The sequence below is a fragment of the Hyperolius riggenbachi genome, chromosome 12, assembly GCF_040937935.1.
Source record: "Hyperolius riggenbachi isolate aHypRig1 chromosome 12, aHypRig1.pri, whole genome shotgun sequence".
NCBI lineage: Eukaryota > Metazoa > Chordata > Amphibia > Anura > Hyperoliidae > Hyperolius > Hyperolius riggenbachi.
Genome location: NC_090657.1, coordinates 222,650,394 through 222,666,051, shown reverse-complemented (window position 1 = coordinate 222,666,051; position 15,658 = coordinate 222,650,394). Strand labels below are relative to the sequence as shown.

The following is a 15,658-nucleotide window of genomic DNA, read 5'->3' as shown; positions in this document are numbered from 1 at the left end:
CGCAGAGTCCAAAAACAAAAGACGAGTCTTCAACAAAGAATAAGAGCAGGTACATCTCCACCACAATAAATATTGGCACAGCTCTGCAATAATGGATACCCAAAGGAAAGAGGCTTACCAGCTGGTGACAACCCACATTATAAGGTTGTATCAAGGCTTTGGGAGGACATGAGGAAGCAACAGTCTGTCCAGGATCCACCAATTCAGCAATGATTCAACTCACAAATGGATATCAGTAAACATCATAAAAACAAACAAACGGCAACTCTAAGTGTAAACCGTTTAATATAGAGTTTTCATAGTAAAAACAGCTTAAAAATAGCATAAAAACAAAACTTACATACGGGGCCCATGCAGTGGGAACCCCGAGAAAGTTGCACGAGTGTATGGGTGAGCAGTAAAGGACAGTATGAAGGTGCCGCCTGTCTCCTTCCCGACTGGTTTCGCAAACTAGCGTCATCAGGGGATTCCTGATCATCCCACTGAGGCGCTAAAACCATTGCTGCTGAAATTCTGTTGTCCCCACATTTTTGCCTGATGAAGCGGGCTTTGCCTGCGAAACGCGTTGCATTTTGGGGTATCGTATAATAATGTGTTTATTACTATTGAGACAGTATTTTCGTGTCTGCTTTCTGGAGGCAAGCCCACCACTTCCTCCAAGCAATTTTTAAAGAGTTTATCTAATTTTATCCTGCTGGCGCCTCTGTTCTACATACTATATACTGTGTCCACTCCTGGTGGAGGGGAGTGCTACCCCCCTTGTTTCCTGTCTACAGAGAGCGACTTCTTAACCCTGAGTGAGGACAGGTCTAATCTCCTCACCTGCTGATACAGTGGTTGCCTGTTGGTAACCCATGTTTGCGAGTATATTGTTTTCTCACCAATCACATTACCAATTATCCTCAACATACTACACTATTTTGGGCTCTCCGTCTTCTCCTTTTTATGTACTCTGTAAAGTGCTGCAGAAGATATCAGTGCTGTATAAATACATAATAATAATATGGTAGGACCTTAGACTATGACTATGGTAGGATTAGAGTGTGAACTCCTCTGAGGACAGTCAGTGACATGACTATGTACTCTGTAATGTGCTGCAGAAGATGTCAGTGCTATATAAATACATACCGGTAATAATATGGTAGGACATTAGACCATGACTATGGTAGGATTAGTTTGTGAGCTCCTCTGGGGACAGTCAGTGACATCACTATGTACTATGTATGGTGCTGCAGAAGATGTCAATGCTATATAAATACATAATAATAATATGGCAAGTCATTAGACTATGACTATGGTAGGATTAGAGTGTGAGATTCTCTGAGGACAATCAGGGACATGACTATGTACTCTGTAAAGTGCTGCAGAAGATGTCAGTGCTATATAAATACATAATAATAATATGGTAGGACATTAGACTATGACTATGGTAGGATTAGAGTGTGAGCTTCTCTGAGGACAGTCAGTGACATGACTATGTACTCTGTAAAGTGCTGCAGAAGATGTCAGTGCTATATAAATATGTGATAATAATATGGTAGGTCATTAGACTATGACTATGGTAAGATTAGATTGTGAGCTCCTCTGGGGAGAGTCAGTGACATGACTATGTACTCTGTATGTGCTGCAGAAGATGTCAGTGCTATATAGATACACAATAATATGGTAGGACATTAGACTATGACTATGGTAGGATTAGAGTGTGAGCTCCTCTGAGGACAGTCGGTGACATGACTATGTACTCTGTAAAGTGCTGCAGAAGATGTCAGTGCTATATAAATACATAATAATAATATGGTAGGACATTAGACTATGACTATGGTAGGATTAGAGTGTGAGCTCCTCTGAGGTCAGTCAGTGACATGACTATGTACTCTGTAAAGTGCTGCAGGAGATGTCAGTGCTATATAAATACTTAATAATATTTATTTATTTATTTGTTGTATTTATAAAGCGCCAACATATTACGCAGCGCTGGACATTAATTTAGGTTACAGACAATATTTAGGGGTGACAAACAGCAATATGACAATACAGGAATGCAAGAAAACCAGATTACACAGCACAGTATGAGTACAAGGTAATGCTTAGTCAGTCACTGGATGGAAGCATGGAGTTAGGCAAGTTAGGTTCACTCAAATGCATAGCATGGGTGCACAGTAATGGAGGTGCATGATCAGGTAGGACACAAAAGGAGTGAGGACCCTGCCCAAAGGCTTACAATCTAGAGGGAGAGGTAGGGACACGAGAGGTAGGGGACCAGAGTTCGGCTGTGGGTTTAGAGCAATTGTGAGGGGTGGTAGGCAAGAGTGAAAAGGTGAGTTTTGAGGGCCTTCTTGAAGGTGTTGAAGGAGGGGGCTGCCCTAATGGGTGGAGGTAGGGAGTTCCATAGTGTCGGAGCGGCTCTTGAGAAGTCTTGGAGGCGTGCATGGGACTGGGTGATGCGGGGGACGGTCAGGCGAAGTTCATTGGAGGAGCGGAGTGAGCGGCTTGGTGTGTATCTCTGAGTAAGATCAGAAATGTAGGTTGGACAGGTTTTGTGGATGGATTTGTAGGTCAGACACAATATCTTGAATCTGATTCTGGACTGGATACGAAGCCAGTGGAGGGATTCACGGAGGGGAGCCGCCCTGGTGGAGCGATGGGAGGAGTGGATAATTCTGGCAGCCGCATTCATGATGGACTGCAGTGGGGCTATTCGGGTCTTAGGGAGTCCAGACAGAAGGGCATTGCAGTAGTCGAGGCGGGAAATTATGAGGGCATGGATGAGGAGTTTGGTGGTGGCAGGGGTCAGGAAAGGGCGAATCTTACAGATGTTACGAAGGTGGAAGTTGCAGGACTTTGTGAGGTTTTGGATGTGGGGAGTGAAGGAGAGTGCGGAGTCCAGGGTGACACCCAGACAGCGGGCTTGAGAGGTAGGGTGAATAGTAGTGTGGTTAACAGTGACTTGCACATCTGGGAGGTCCAGGGATGACCGGGGTGGGAAGATCATAAATTCCGTTTTGTCTAGATTTAGTTTTAGGAACCTAGCGGACATCCAGGAGGAGATGGCAGATAGGCAGGAGGAGACCTTGTCCATGGTAGTGGTGGATATGTCAGGGGTGTGGAGATAGATTTGGGTGTCATCTGCATACAGATGATAGTTAAAACCCATGGAGGAGATAACCTTGCCAATGGAGGATGTGTATAGGGAGAACAGTAGGGGGCCAAGGACCGAGCCTTGGGGGACTCCCACTGAGAGGTGGTTGGGGGTGGACGAGGACTCATTGAAAGAGGTCGTGAAGGAGCGGTTGGAGAGGTAGGATGAAAGCCAGGTCAGGGCGAGATCGTGAATGCCCATGGATTGGAGGGACTGGAGGAGTAGGGGATGATCTACTGTATCAAAAGCTGCTGAAAGGTCAAGGAGGAGGAGAATGGTGTATTTACCTTTAGCTTTAGCTAAGGCAAGGTCATTGACCACTTTGGTGAGAGCCGTTTCGGTTGAGTGGGCAGGCCGAAATCCAGATTGCAGTGGGTCTAGTAGTGAGTTGGCATTGAGGTACTGGGTCAGGCGTTTGTGAACCAGACGCTCAAGGAGTTTTGAGGCGAAGGGGAGGAGGGAGATCGGGCGGTAGTTGGAGGGTAGCGAGGGGTCGAGGGAGGGTTTCTTGAGCAGAGGCAGTACAGTGGCCTGCTTGAAGTCTGAGGGGAAGGTGCCTGTGGATAGGGAGAGGTTAAACATGGTAGTGAGGACTGGGGCCAGATCCGTGAAGTGAGGCTGAAGTAGATCAGAAGGGATAGGGTCAAGGGGGGAGGTAGTGGTATGGGAAGTCTGCAGTAAGTGGTTGACCTCCTCAGTGGTAGTAGGAGTGAAGGAGGTGAGGGGAGGATAGGGTGGAGAAGGTAGGACATTAGACTCTGACTATAGTAGGATTAGAGTGTGAGCTCCTCTGAGGACAGTCAGTGGCATGACTATAACTATGACTCTGTAATGTGCTGCAGAAGATGTCAGTGCTATATAAATACATAATAATAATATGGTAGGACATTAGACTATGACTATAGTAGGATTAGGGTTGCCAGGTGTCCGGTTTTAGACCGGACAGTCCGGTTTTTGGCCGCTGTGTCCTGCCCAAAAAGGCATGTTAAACCGGACAATTAAGATGTCCGGTTTTATGCCTTTTGCCACTTGCCGCCACCCGTCCGCCAGCGCTGCGCGACCGCTGATTCGCTGCCTGGCTGTCAGTCAAAGGCACAGCCAGCCAGCTTACGCGGCGTAAGTTACGCCAGCTTAAGTACCGCCCCCGAGCCCGCGCTTCCCGACGTTGCTACGGCAACGCCAACGCTGCGTTGCCAATGCACGCATGACGTGCGTCACTCACGTCATTTGCAATGCGATTCTGCATCTGCGAAGGAAGCAAGTTAAGGTCAGGAGTCTGGAGATATGGTGAGTGAGTGACCCAGAATTCTCTGGTTGTATTTCCGCTCTTTGTGTGCATTGGCTCCGCTCTATCTCCCCTCCGTATAGTCCAGGCGTGACTTTCAATCTCATTCAATCTCGCCTGAGCCCGCTGCTTACTACTTTACACTTGAATTCATACTATTGTACAACGCAATTTATACTGTTATACTGTTATATTTGCTCAAAATGTGTACATACATGTATGCGCAGATTTATATTTTAACTTTATGCCTATGTATGTCCACTTTATTGTTCTCAATAAAAAATTTTGGTGGGAAAAAATAAATACATTTTAAAACTTCCCGCAAGAAATCGACCACTTCACTGTGCAAAAACGCCATAAATGCATTGCATTATTTGCATAGTTTTCCAGTTTTGTAATAGTTTTCTGCTCTGTCTCTTATTATGTGCATTTACTGGTGAAAAGCGGTCTCTTATTATGTGCATTTACTGGTGAAAAGTGGTCTCTTATGTGCATGTACTGGTGAGGACAGTTAGTGACATGGCTATGTACTCTGTAATGTGCTGCAGAAGATGTCAGTGCGATATAAATACTGTAAAAAACATTTTTTAAAAAGCCCATTGCTTAGCCCCACTCTACATAAAAGTGCGCTTCTGACTCCGCCCCTAACTCCACCCCCTGTCCGGTTTTCTCCATCAGCCGACCTGGCAACCCTAAGTAGGATTAGAGTGTGAGCTCCTCTGAGGACAGTCAGTGACATGACTATGTACTCTGTAATGTGCTGCAGAAGATATATGAATACACCTAATCAGTTCCAGTATACCCCTCTCCATGAGTCTATACCCAGCATGCACCTCTCCATTAATTTGTACCCAGCATGCACCATTGTTCTGGCTTCTCTTAGACGATGATGAGATCGTCTGGATGTTTTGAAGCACGGAGGAGTTAGTGAATAATTTACATTATAAACACCCATTAGGCACTTAATGTGCGGCTCTGCTCACTTGGGGAGACGCCATTATCGCTGGGGGAGGGGAGGCAGAACTTTCTGGAAGGAGAGGCCCATGCTCCGGGATACAGTCATCTGCCATCTTGTTCTGTCCACAGAAGCCTCCAGCTTCCCATCATCCCTAGCAATGTTAATCAATGGGCAAAACCATTAAAGCTCTTTCACACCAGAGACCTTTTTCAGCGTTTTAACACAAAGTCTATACTTTTCGTTAACCAAGGTGAAAGGAAAGTCCACAGACTCTCATTTTACCTTTCACACCCGACGCTGCGTTTCGATGCGTTGCGGCACGACGCACCCGGGCGCATTTTATCGTCGGGAATCAGCGTTTCCCCGTCGGGTTAACTGATACTACCGCCGTTACTCAGCGTCGCACCGCAGATTCCCGACGACAGCCGCAGGCTAGTAAAACGCGTGCAGGAGAACGGCTTCGGCACGCATTGTTAGATGTGAAAGGAGCCTTACGTTTTGGGGGGAAAATGTCATTATTATCAGTGGTTATAATGACAGTTATATCAGACATATTTTTTGTTTGCACTTTTGTGTCATGATTTTCCATATGAGAGGAAAGAATGGTGCTATTTATGTAAAATACATTAACCAAGCGCTTTTCAAAATGCCGGCGTTTTTAAAAGTGCTCAGAAGCGCTCTTTGTGTGCACTCTGCTGGCTGCATGCTTGTTCCAGGTGTGACTCTGCTGGCTGCATGCTTGTTCCAGGTGTGACTCTGCTGGCTGCATGCTTGTTCCAGGTGTGACTCTGCTGGCTGTATGTTTGTTCCAGGTGTGACTCTGCTGGCTGCATGCTTGTTCCAGGTGTGACCCCTCTGACTGCATGCTTGTTCCAGGTGTGACTTTGCTGGCTGCATGCTTGTTCCAGGTGTGACTCTGCTGGCTGCATGTTTGTTCCAGGTGAGACTCTGCTGGCTGCATGCTTGTTCCAGGTGTGACTCCGCTGGCTGCATGCTTGTTCCAGGTGTGACTCTGCTGGCTGCATGTTTGTTCCAGGTGTGACTCCACTGGCTGCATGCTTGTTCCAGGTGTGACTCCGCTGGCTGCATGCTTGTTCCAGGTGTGACTCCGCTGGCTGCATGCTTGTTCCAGGTGAGACTACGCTGGCTGGATGCTTGTTCCAGGTGTGACTCTGCTGGCTGCATGTTTGTTCCAGGTGTGACTCCGCTGGCTGCATGCTTGTTCCAGGTGAGACTACGCTGGCTGCATGCTTGTTCCAGGTGTGACTCTGCTGGCTGCATGCTTGTTCCAGGTGTGACTCCACTGGCTGCATGCTTGTTCCAGGTGTGACTCTGCTGGTTGCATGCTTGTTCCAGGTGTGACTCCACTGGCTGCATGCTTGTTCCAGGAGTAACTCCGCTGGCTGCGTGCTTGTTCCAGGAGTGACTCCGCTGGCTGCAAGCTTGTTCCAGGAGTGACTCCGCTGGCTGCATGCTTGATCCAGGTGTGACTCCGCTGGCTGCATGCTTGTTCAAGGTGTGATTCCGCTGGCTGCATGGTTGTTCCAGGTGTGATTCCACCAGCTGCATGCTTGTTCCAGGTGTGACTCTGCTGGCTGCATTCTTGTTCCAGGTGAAACTGTGCTGGCTGCATGCTTGTTCCAGGTGAGACTCAGCTAGCTGCATGCTTGTTCCAAGTGTGACTCAACTGGCTACATGCTTGTTCCAGGTGTGAGTCCGCTGGCTGCATGCTTGTTCCAGGTGTGACTCCGCTGGCTGCATGCTTGTTCCAGGTGTGACTCTGCTGGCTGCATGCTTGTTCCAGGTGTGACTCTGCTGGCTGCATGCTTGTTCCAGGTGTGACTCTGCTGGCTGCATGCTTGTTCCAGGTGTGACTCTGCTGGCTGCATGCTTGTTCCAGGTGTGACTCTGCTGGCTGTATGTTTGTTCCAGGTGTGACTCTGCTGGCTGCATGCTTGTTCCAGGTGTGACCCCTCTGACTGCATGCTTGTTCCAGGTGTGACTTTGCTGGCTGCATGCTTGTTCCAGGTGTGACTCTGCTGGCTGCATGTTTGTTCCAGGTGAGACTCTGCTGGCTGCATGCTTGTTCCAGGTGTGACTCCACTGGCTGCATGCTTGTTCCAGGTGTGACTACGCTGGCTGCATGCTTGTTCCAGGTGTGACTCTGCTGGCTGCATGTTTGTTCCAGGTGTGACTCCACTGGCTGCATGCTTGTTCCAGGTGTGACTCCGCTGGCTGCATGCTTGTTCCAGGTGTGACTCCGCTGGCTGCATGCTTGTTCCAGGTGAGACTACGCTGGCTGGATGCTTGTTCCAGGTGTGACTCTGCTGGCTGCATGTTTGTTCCAGGTGTGACTCCGCTGGCTGCATGCTTGTTCCAGGTGAGACTACGCTGGCTGCATGCTTGTTCCAGGTGTGACTCTGCTGGCTGCATGCTTGTTCCAGGTGTGACTCCACTGGCTGCATGCTTGTTCCAGGTGTGACTCTGCTGGTTGCATGCTTGTTCCAGGTGTGACTCCACTGGCTGCATGCTTGTTCCAGGAGTAACTCCGCTGGCTGCGTGCTTGTTCCAGGAGTGACTCCGCTGGCTGCAAGCTTGTTCCAGGAGTGACTCCGCTGGCTGCATGCTTGATCCAGGTGTGACTCCGCTGGCTGCATGCTTGTTCAAGGTGTGATTCCGCTGGCTGCATGGTTGTTCCAGGTGTGATTCCACCAGCTGCATGCTTGTTCCAGGTGTGACTCTGCTGGCTGCATTCTTGTTCCAGGTGAAACTGTGCTGGCTGCATGCTTGTTCCAGGTGAGACTCAGCTAGCTGCATGCTTGTTCCAAGTGTGACTCAACTGGCTACATGCTTGTTCCAGGTGTGAGTCCGCTGGCTGCATGCTTGTTCCAGGTGTGACTCCGCTGGCTGCATGCTTGTTCCAGGTGTGACTCTGCTGGCTGCATGCTTGTTCCAGGTGTGACTCTGCTGGCTGCATGCTTGTTCCAGGTGTGACTCTGCTGGCTGCATGCTTGTTCCAGGCGTGACTCCGCTGGCTGCATGCTTGTTCCAGGCGTGACTCTGCTGGCTGCATGTTTGTTCCAGGTGTGACTCCGCTGGCTGCATGCTTGTTATAGGCGTGACTCCGCTGGCTGCATGCTTGTTCCAGGTGTGACTCTGCTGGCTGCATGCTTGTTCCACGTGTGACTCTGCTGGCTGCATGCTTGTTCCAGGTGTGACGCCGCTGGCTGCATGCTTGTTCCAGGTGTGACGCCGCTGGCTGCGTGCTTGTTCCAGGTGTGACGTCGCTGGCTGCATGCTTGTTCCAGGTGTGACTCCACTGGCTGCATGCTTGTTCCACGTGTGACTCTGCTGGCTGCATGCTTGTTCCAGGTGTGACTCTGCTGGCTGCATGCTTGTTCCAGGTGTGACTCTGCTGGCTGCATGCTTGTTCCAGGTGTGAATCCGCTGGCTGCATGCTTGTTCAAGGTGTGATTCCGCTGGCTGCATGGTTCTTCCAGGTGTGGCTCCACTGGCTGCATGCTTGTTCCAGGTGTGACTCAGCTGGCTGCATGCTTGTTCCAGGGGTGACTCCGCTGGCTGCATGCTTGTTCCAGGTGTGACTCCAGGTGTGACTCCGCTGGCTGCATGCTTGTTCCAGGTGTGATTCTGCCGGCTGCATGCTTGTTCCAGATGTGACACCGCTGGCTGCATGCTTGTTCCAGGCGTGACTCCGCTGGTTGCATGCTTGTTCCAGGTGCAACTCTGCTGGCCGCATGCTTGTTCCAGGCGTATTTCAGCTAGCTGCATGCTTGTTCCAAGTGTGACTCAACTGGCTACATGCTTGTGCCAGGTGTGAGTCCGCTGGCTGCATGCTTGTTCCAGGTGTGACTCCGCTGGCTGCATGCTTGTTCCAGATGTGATTCTGCTGGCTGCATGCTTGTTCCAGGTGTGACTCCGCTGGCTGCATGCTTGTTCCAGGTGAGACTCTGCTGGCTGCATGCTTGTTCCAGATGTGACTCCGCTGGCTGCATGCTTGTCCAGGCATGATTCCGCTGGCTGCATTCTTGTTTCAGGCGTGACTCCGCTGGCTGCATGCTTGTTCCAGGCGTGACTCCGTTGGCTGCATGCTTGTTCCAGGCGTGACTCCGCTGGCTGCATGCTTGTTCCAGGCGTGACTCCGCTGGCTGCATGCTTGTTCCAGGCGTGACTCCGCTGGCTGCATGCTTGTTCCAGGTGTGACTCCGCTGGCTGCATGCTTGTTCCAGGTGTGACTCCGCTGGCTGCATGCTTGTTCTAGGTGTGACTCCGCTGGCTGCATTCTTGTTCCAGGCGTGACCCCGCTGGCTGCATGCTTGTTCCAGGCGTGACTCCGCTGGCTGCATGTTTGTTCCAGGCGTGACTCCGCTGGCTGCATGCTTGTTCCAGGCGTGACTCCGCTGGCTGCATGCTTGTTCCAGGTGTGACTCCGCTGGCTGCATTCTTGTTCCAGGCGTGACCCCGCTGGCTGCATGCTTGTTCCAGGTGTGACTCCGCTGGCTGCATGCTTGTTCCAGATGTGACTCCGCTGGCTGCATGCTTGTTCCAGGTGTGACGCCGCTGGCTGCATGCTTGTTCCAGGTGTGACTCCGCTGGCTGCATGCTTGTTCCAGGTGTGTCTCCGCTGGCTGCATGCTTGTTCCAGGTGTGACTCCACTGGCTGCATGCTTGTTCCAGGTGTGACGCCACTGGCTGTATGCTTGTTCCAGGTGTGACTCTGCTGGCTGCATGCTTGTTCCAGATGTGACTCCGCTGGCTGCATGCTTGTTCCAGGTGTGACTCCGCTGGCTGCATTCTTGTTCCAGGCGTGACCCCGCTGGCTGCATGCTTGTTCCAGGCGTGACCCCGCTGGCTGCATGCTTGTTCCTGGTGTGACTCCGCTGGCTGCATGCTTGTTCCAGATGTGACTCCGCTGGCTGCATGCTTGTTCCAGGTGTGACGCCACTGGCTGCATGCTTGTTCCAGGTGTGACTCCGCTGGCTGCATGCTTGTTCCAGGTGTGTCTCCGCTGGCTGCATGCTTGTTCCAGGTGTGACTCCACTGGCTGCATGCTTGTTCCAGGTGTGACGCCACTGGCTGCATGCTTGTTCCAGGTGTGACTCCGCTGGCTGCATGCTTGTTCCAGATGTGACTCCGCTGGCTGCATGCTTGTTCCAGGTGTGACGCCACTGGCTGCATGCTTGTTCCAGGTGTGACTCCGTTGGCTGCATGCTTGTTCCAGGTGTGTCTCCGCTGGCTGCATGCTTGTTCGAGGTGTGACTGCTGGCTGTATGCTTGTTCAAGGTGTGATTCTGCTGACCCCAGTATGAGCAGTATGATGGTGGTTGCGCTGTGTCTCTGTCTGCAGGCATCAGGGCCGGGCCGAGGCAGAGGCGAGAGAAGCTCCAGCCTCAGGGCGCAGTGTAGGAGGGGGTGCACAACTCACTGAGCTATCCTTCCCCTATTGTGTTTGAAGCAGAGAGAAATAAGAAAAGGGGACACATGACAGTGACTGCAAGCCAGATAACTAGAGATAAAGGTTTTAGAGGGGTTGGGGGCCCTGGGCCGCCTCTTAGTCTAATAGAAATCAGTGTGTGACGGCTGGGGTGGGAGGGATGGAGGGGCGCACTTTGGTGCCTCAGCCTTGGGTGCTGAAGGACCTTGTCCCGGTTGTGCAGTTGGCAGGGACTCTGGCAGTGATTATGGGAGGATTGTTGGATGCAGGAGCGCTGGTCACATGACTGCACATTGTCAGGGTGACGGCTGTCTTGGCAGAACAGTAAAGGGGGATAATGCAGCATTTGGCGTGATGGGTGACGGGTCCTCCTCTGATATATCTCCAGCCGTACGCTCAGCGCTGTGACTCACTAATGGCCACTGAATCACACTCACTCCAAGACCGCCTGAAATGAATTCTGGATGCTTCTGTCCTTTCATCTCACATCAGGCATCCCGCCAGCGATCGCCGAGGCCAGGGAAGCTGTATAGAGAATACATGTGGCTGGAGAGCTCCGTACTCCGTACTGTCTGCTGGCCACACACACACAGATCTCTCACCAATGGAAATCTCCCTCTGTGATAATGTGTTGTATAGCAAGTCTCAAGTCAGCGGGCACTAAATGATCATTTAGCGGGTGATTCCCGCTAATCGCCGAAGCGCTTCTGAAAAGACCTGGCACACCATTAACCTTATGGCAGTGATCTGACTGCCGCGATTGCCGCCGATCGCGGGTGATTCACGGTTAGCGGCAATCGCTAAACGTGTTACCTGCAGCATTTTACAGTGCTCAACCAAGCGCTGATCGCGGTCGCTCAATGAATGCATGTTTGTCCAGTTCCAGTGATATTTCCACGTTAATCGGAAAGCGCTAGCGTTTTGCGATTGCAAATATGAATGGGCCCTTAAGGTTAGTCACGAGTGCAGGATAGGCTAGGGCGGAGCTGCATGTAAACACAACATGTGGGGAGAGGTGGGCTGGTGGATGGCAAAAACATTCTTACTGAATCATCCTGAAATCTATTGCTACAGTCAACCTCATTTGGCGATCTATGACGATGTCTGCTTGCAATGTCTGCTTACAATCACAATTGCAAGCAGACACGGCGAACGTCTTCAGTGATCCGCAGCGGATTGTTGCCTTTGCGCTGCACTAATCGAGACAGCGCCTTGCAGAGCTGAAGTGAAGGAATTGCCCAGGGATTGGACAATGTGTGGCCAATGTAAGGCCTTGATTGTCTGATGACTGGAGAATTTTACAACTTCCATGTAGTGTGAGTGTGAGTGTACCTGCACAATCTGTACATAGGGGTTGATTCACTATAACAAATAGCGTGCCTTATTAGAGTTAACATGCCTTATCAGAGTTAGATACCTTATCAAAGTTATCATGCCTTATCAGAGTAGCATAGTGCACTACGAACTTATGCCTGCTAATTGGCAATGACAAGAGCTCCGCCCGTCCTGCCCTGAGCCTCTGTACATCCAATCACTTTAAAGGACATTATTCCTGCACTTTGATTGGCCCAATAGGCTGCCTGCCACTTGACAGGAAACTTAACATGCAGCCTTTAGGTTTTAGGTTCATGGAGGGCAGAGTCTAAGGTGCCAGGACATCTGTGCCTATAGACCCCTCTTGATTAGGGGTGTGGTGGGGGCGTGGTTAGAGGTGTAGCATGGTTAGAGGTGTGGCAGGGGCGTGTCTTAAAGTGTCCCTCTTTCTTATCTCAAAAGTAGGGAGGTATGTGTAGTCTGTCAGCTACCTCAGTGTCCTCCCGGTCCAAACACTTGTGCTGCTATCAGCCAAATTAAAGTCCACAACTTGGCTGAGTCGTGGACTACTGGGTATTTCCCGGGAGCATTCAACTCATGCACAGTTTGTACAGACATGTAATTACGCATGCGCAGAATGCTCCTGGCCACAGAAGTGCAACCGGCAGGAAATTTGGAAATTTACAAACAATCCATAAAAAAAAATAAAAATGTTGTTGTCTTGTATGGAAGAGAGCTCCAAAGGAGTGAGGAGATTCAAGAGAAGTCTTTTATGTGAAAATATGTGATAATTAAAACTAAAGGTGCTGATAAGTTGTCATAGACCATATTTGTAGATGGAGAAAAGGAGGGGTCCCAGGACTGAGCCTTGGGGAACGCCGACGGAGAGGAAGCAGGAGGACATGTTGCCTAGATGTACAGCTTCCTGAGAGATAAGAGGAAGGCTAGGAGAGAGCAAGACTCTGGATGCCAAGACAGGAGAGGATTTGGAGAAGAAGAGAATGGCCCATCGTTTTAAAAGCTGTGCAGAGGTCCAAAAGGATGAGAATAAAGTAGAATCTTTTAGCTTTAGCGGTGAATAAGTCACTGACTACTTTAAAGGGATACTGTAAGGGGGTCGGGGGAAAATGAGTTGAACTTACCTGGGACTTCTAATGGTCCCCCGCAGACGTCCTGTGCCCATACAGCCACTCACCGATGCTCCGGCCCCGCCGCAGGTTCACTTCTGGAATTTCAGACTTTAAAGTCGGAAAACCACTGCGCCTGCATTGCCGTGTCCTCGTTCCCGCTGATGTCACCAGGAGCGTACTGCACAGGCCCAGTATGGTCTGTGCCTGCGCAGTATGCTCCTGGTGATATCAGCGGGAGCGAGGACACGGCAACGCAGGCGCAGTGGTTTTCCGACTTTAAAGTCTGAAATTACAGAAGTGAACCGGAGGCGGGACCGGAGCATCGGTAAGCAGCTGCGCGGGTACAGGATGTCTGTGGGGGACCATTAGAAGCCCCGGGTAAGTTCAACTCATTTTCCCCCGACCCACCTACAGTATCCCTTTAACTAGAGCTGTTTTGTGGAGTTACTGGAGCGGAAGCCAAACTGGAGCTAATCAAACAGTGAATTGGCAGTGAGTGGACATGCCAGCTCCCAGTGGAAGCTCCAGTCATTTGGAGGAGAAGGAAAGGTTTTTTGAGTAAGGATGTTATGGGGCTTGCCTGAAGGTGGATGGGAAAGAACTAGTAGAAATGGAAAGGTTGAATAGAGTGGTTAGGGTGGGTAAGATGGAAGAGGAAAGGCGAAATATCAGGTGAGAGGGCAAAGAATTAAGAAGCCCTGTAGTGGGACGGGATTTAGAGATGAGAAAGTAAAATTGGAATCGAGGAAAAATGTGTTAGTGGGACTGTTACAACAAAAACTAGTAATGCCTTTTGCCTTACAACCACACCTTCTTTTAAAACCAGGCCCCGTAAATAAAGTTCCACAGGTCCAAAAATGTGTTTGTGCATTGAGAATTGCTCAGCCTTTTGTCTTGAACTGGCAGCCCCCGTCAGGGCCCCATGTGGTATTCAGTACCGTGCTTTGCTGTGTGCGCACCACCCCTCATGTTGTATGGTTATATTCATGATACATAACACAAAATGTGTGGCGAAACGCAGCAAAGGCTTTGATGTGGGGGCATTTGTCATTTGAACTTGGAAATACTAATGACCACAATTGCCTTCTCTGTTTTCCAGATATTAGTGGCGGACCTGCAAAACTGCACAATGGACAAGACAGGGGAACACATTGCTCTCAGCGAGTACAGCCTTGGAGAACAGTCATCTTCTGAATCCAAGGACCTGGTCACCAGCAGGACTGAAAGCACCCTGTACAGCTCCTCTAGAAGTGAGTCCATGTGGACTACAGTACACCGAAGTGCCTGGGATACGTACCAAAAGCCCATCGTCATCATGTCCATCGGTGGATCTGTCTTCCTTCTAGGGATCATTCTCACCTCCATGTACTTTGTCTATACAACCACTGCTCCAATCTCCAAAAACGTCGGGCCTGTAGCCCTCTCCATTGGATTAATGGTTTTGATTGTTGGTTTGGTTTGGGTTCCCATCATCAGAAAGAAGAGGAAACAGAAATCAGGGTCTCGACTTTTCAATCACTCTCGTCAGTTTTTTCATTTCTGATCGTTTGAGATCTGGTAAAAAGTGGGAAAAAACGTGGGCATTTTCACTACCGTTTGCCTTGTGATGGAGGCGCCCATTGGATTTTATCACCAAAGCTGGGTTATTAACAAAACTTGGATATCAGAGAACTTGGCTTCTGTGATGTTTAGAGAGTGTACAGGAAACCTGGAAAGAAGGGTGACAAGTTCATCCAAGGATGCTACAAATACCCAACACAGAATCGTGTCACGGCTTCTCTGGTCTCCGAAGCCTTCTGCTCATGGAGGCAAGGTGCTTGAGGTCCTTCAGATCTGCTTCTCTCCTGGCCTTTCACCAAATAGATGGATCAGAACACATACTCAACAATCAACAACAACATTTCACGAGAAGGAAAGACGTGATCAGAGGAGAGGACTAAGCAAATTTCACAATTTGGTTTCTGCAGCCTCCACCGAAGGTTCTGCTGGCCGATATGACGAATGGGAATATCTGAGATGGGACTTTCTTTCTTGACCTCACATATTGAGGAACTTTGGATGTATTTCATGCTTCATTCTCTAAGTGGACATGGTTTCTTCTTCTCCTGAGTGAAAAGCAGGGGGCAGACAGTTCATGCCGGGATACCTAGACACTTGCATGGCCATTTATATCTACAGTCATTTCATGGGGAACAATTTCCTGGCAAAGTGCTGAGATACTAACTAAACGATTACCGTGTGTGCCGATGACCTAATGCTGCTTTCATTGTACTTTTTATTGTCAGTCTTTATTTTCAACATGTTACGTTTGTTTTTTTACATGTTGGGGTTCTGCAGGGAGAGGAAATGTTGTTTATGACGATCGCTGCTGTTTTCAATA

The 15,658-nt window shown here is 49.8% G+C and overlaps 1 protein-coding gene across 2 annotated transcripts in view; it reads left to right on the top strand.

Annotated features, from left to right (window-relative positions):
* PIRT (phosphoinositide interacting regulator of transient receptor potential channels) overlaps window positions 1–15,658 on the top strand; it is a 39,494-nt gene extending 23,836 nt beyond the window's left edge. For both annotated transcript variants that reach the window (XM_068262244.1, XM_068262243.1), the window contains one exon: window positions 14,378–15,658. In XM_068262244.1, coding sequence (XP_068118345.1) covers window positions 14,408–14,821 — 414 coding nt within the window. In that variant the 5' untranslated portion in view covers window positions 14,378–14,407 and the 3' untranslated portion in view covers window positions 14,822–15,658. The remainder of the gene's footprint in view (window positions 1–14,377) is intronic.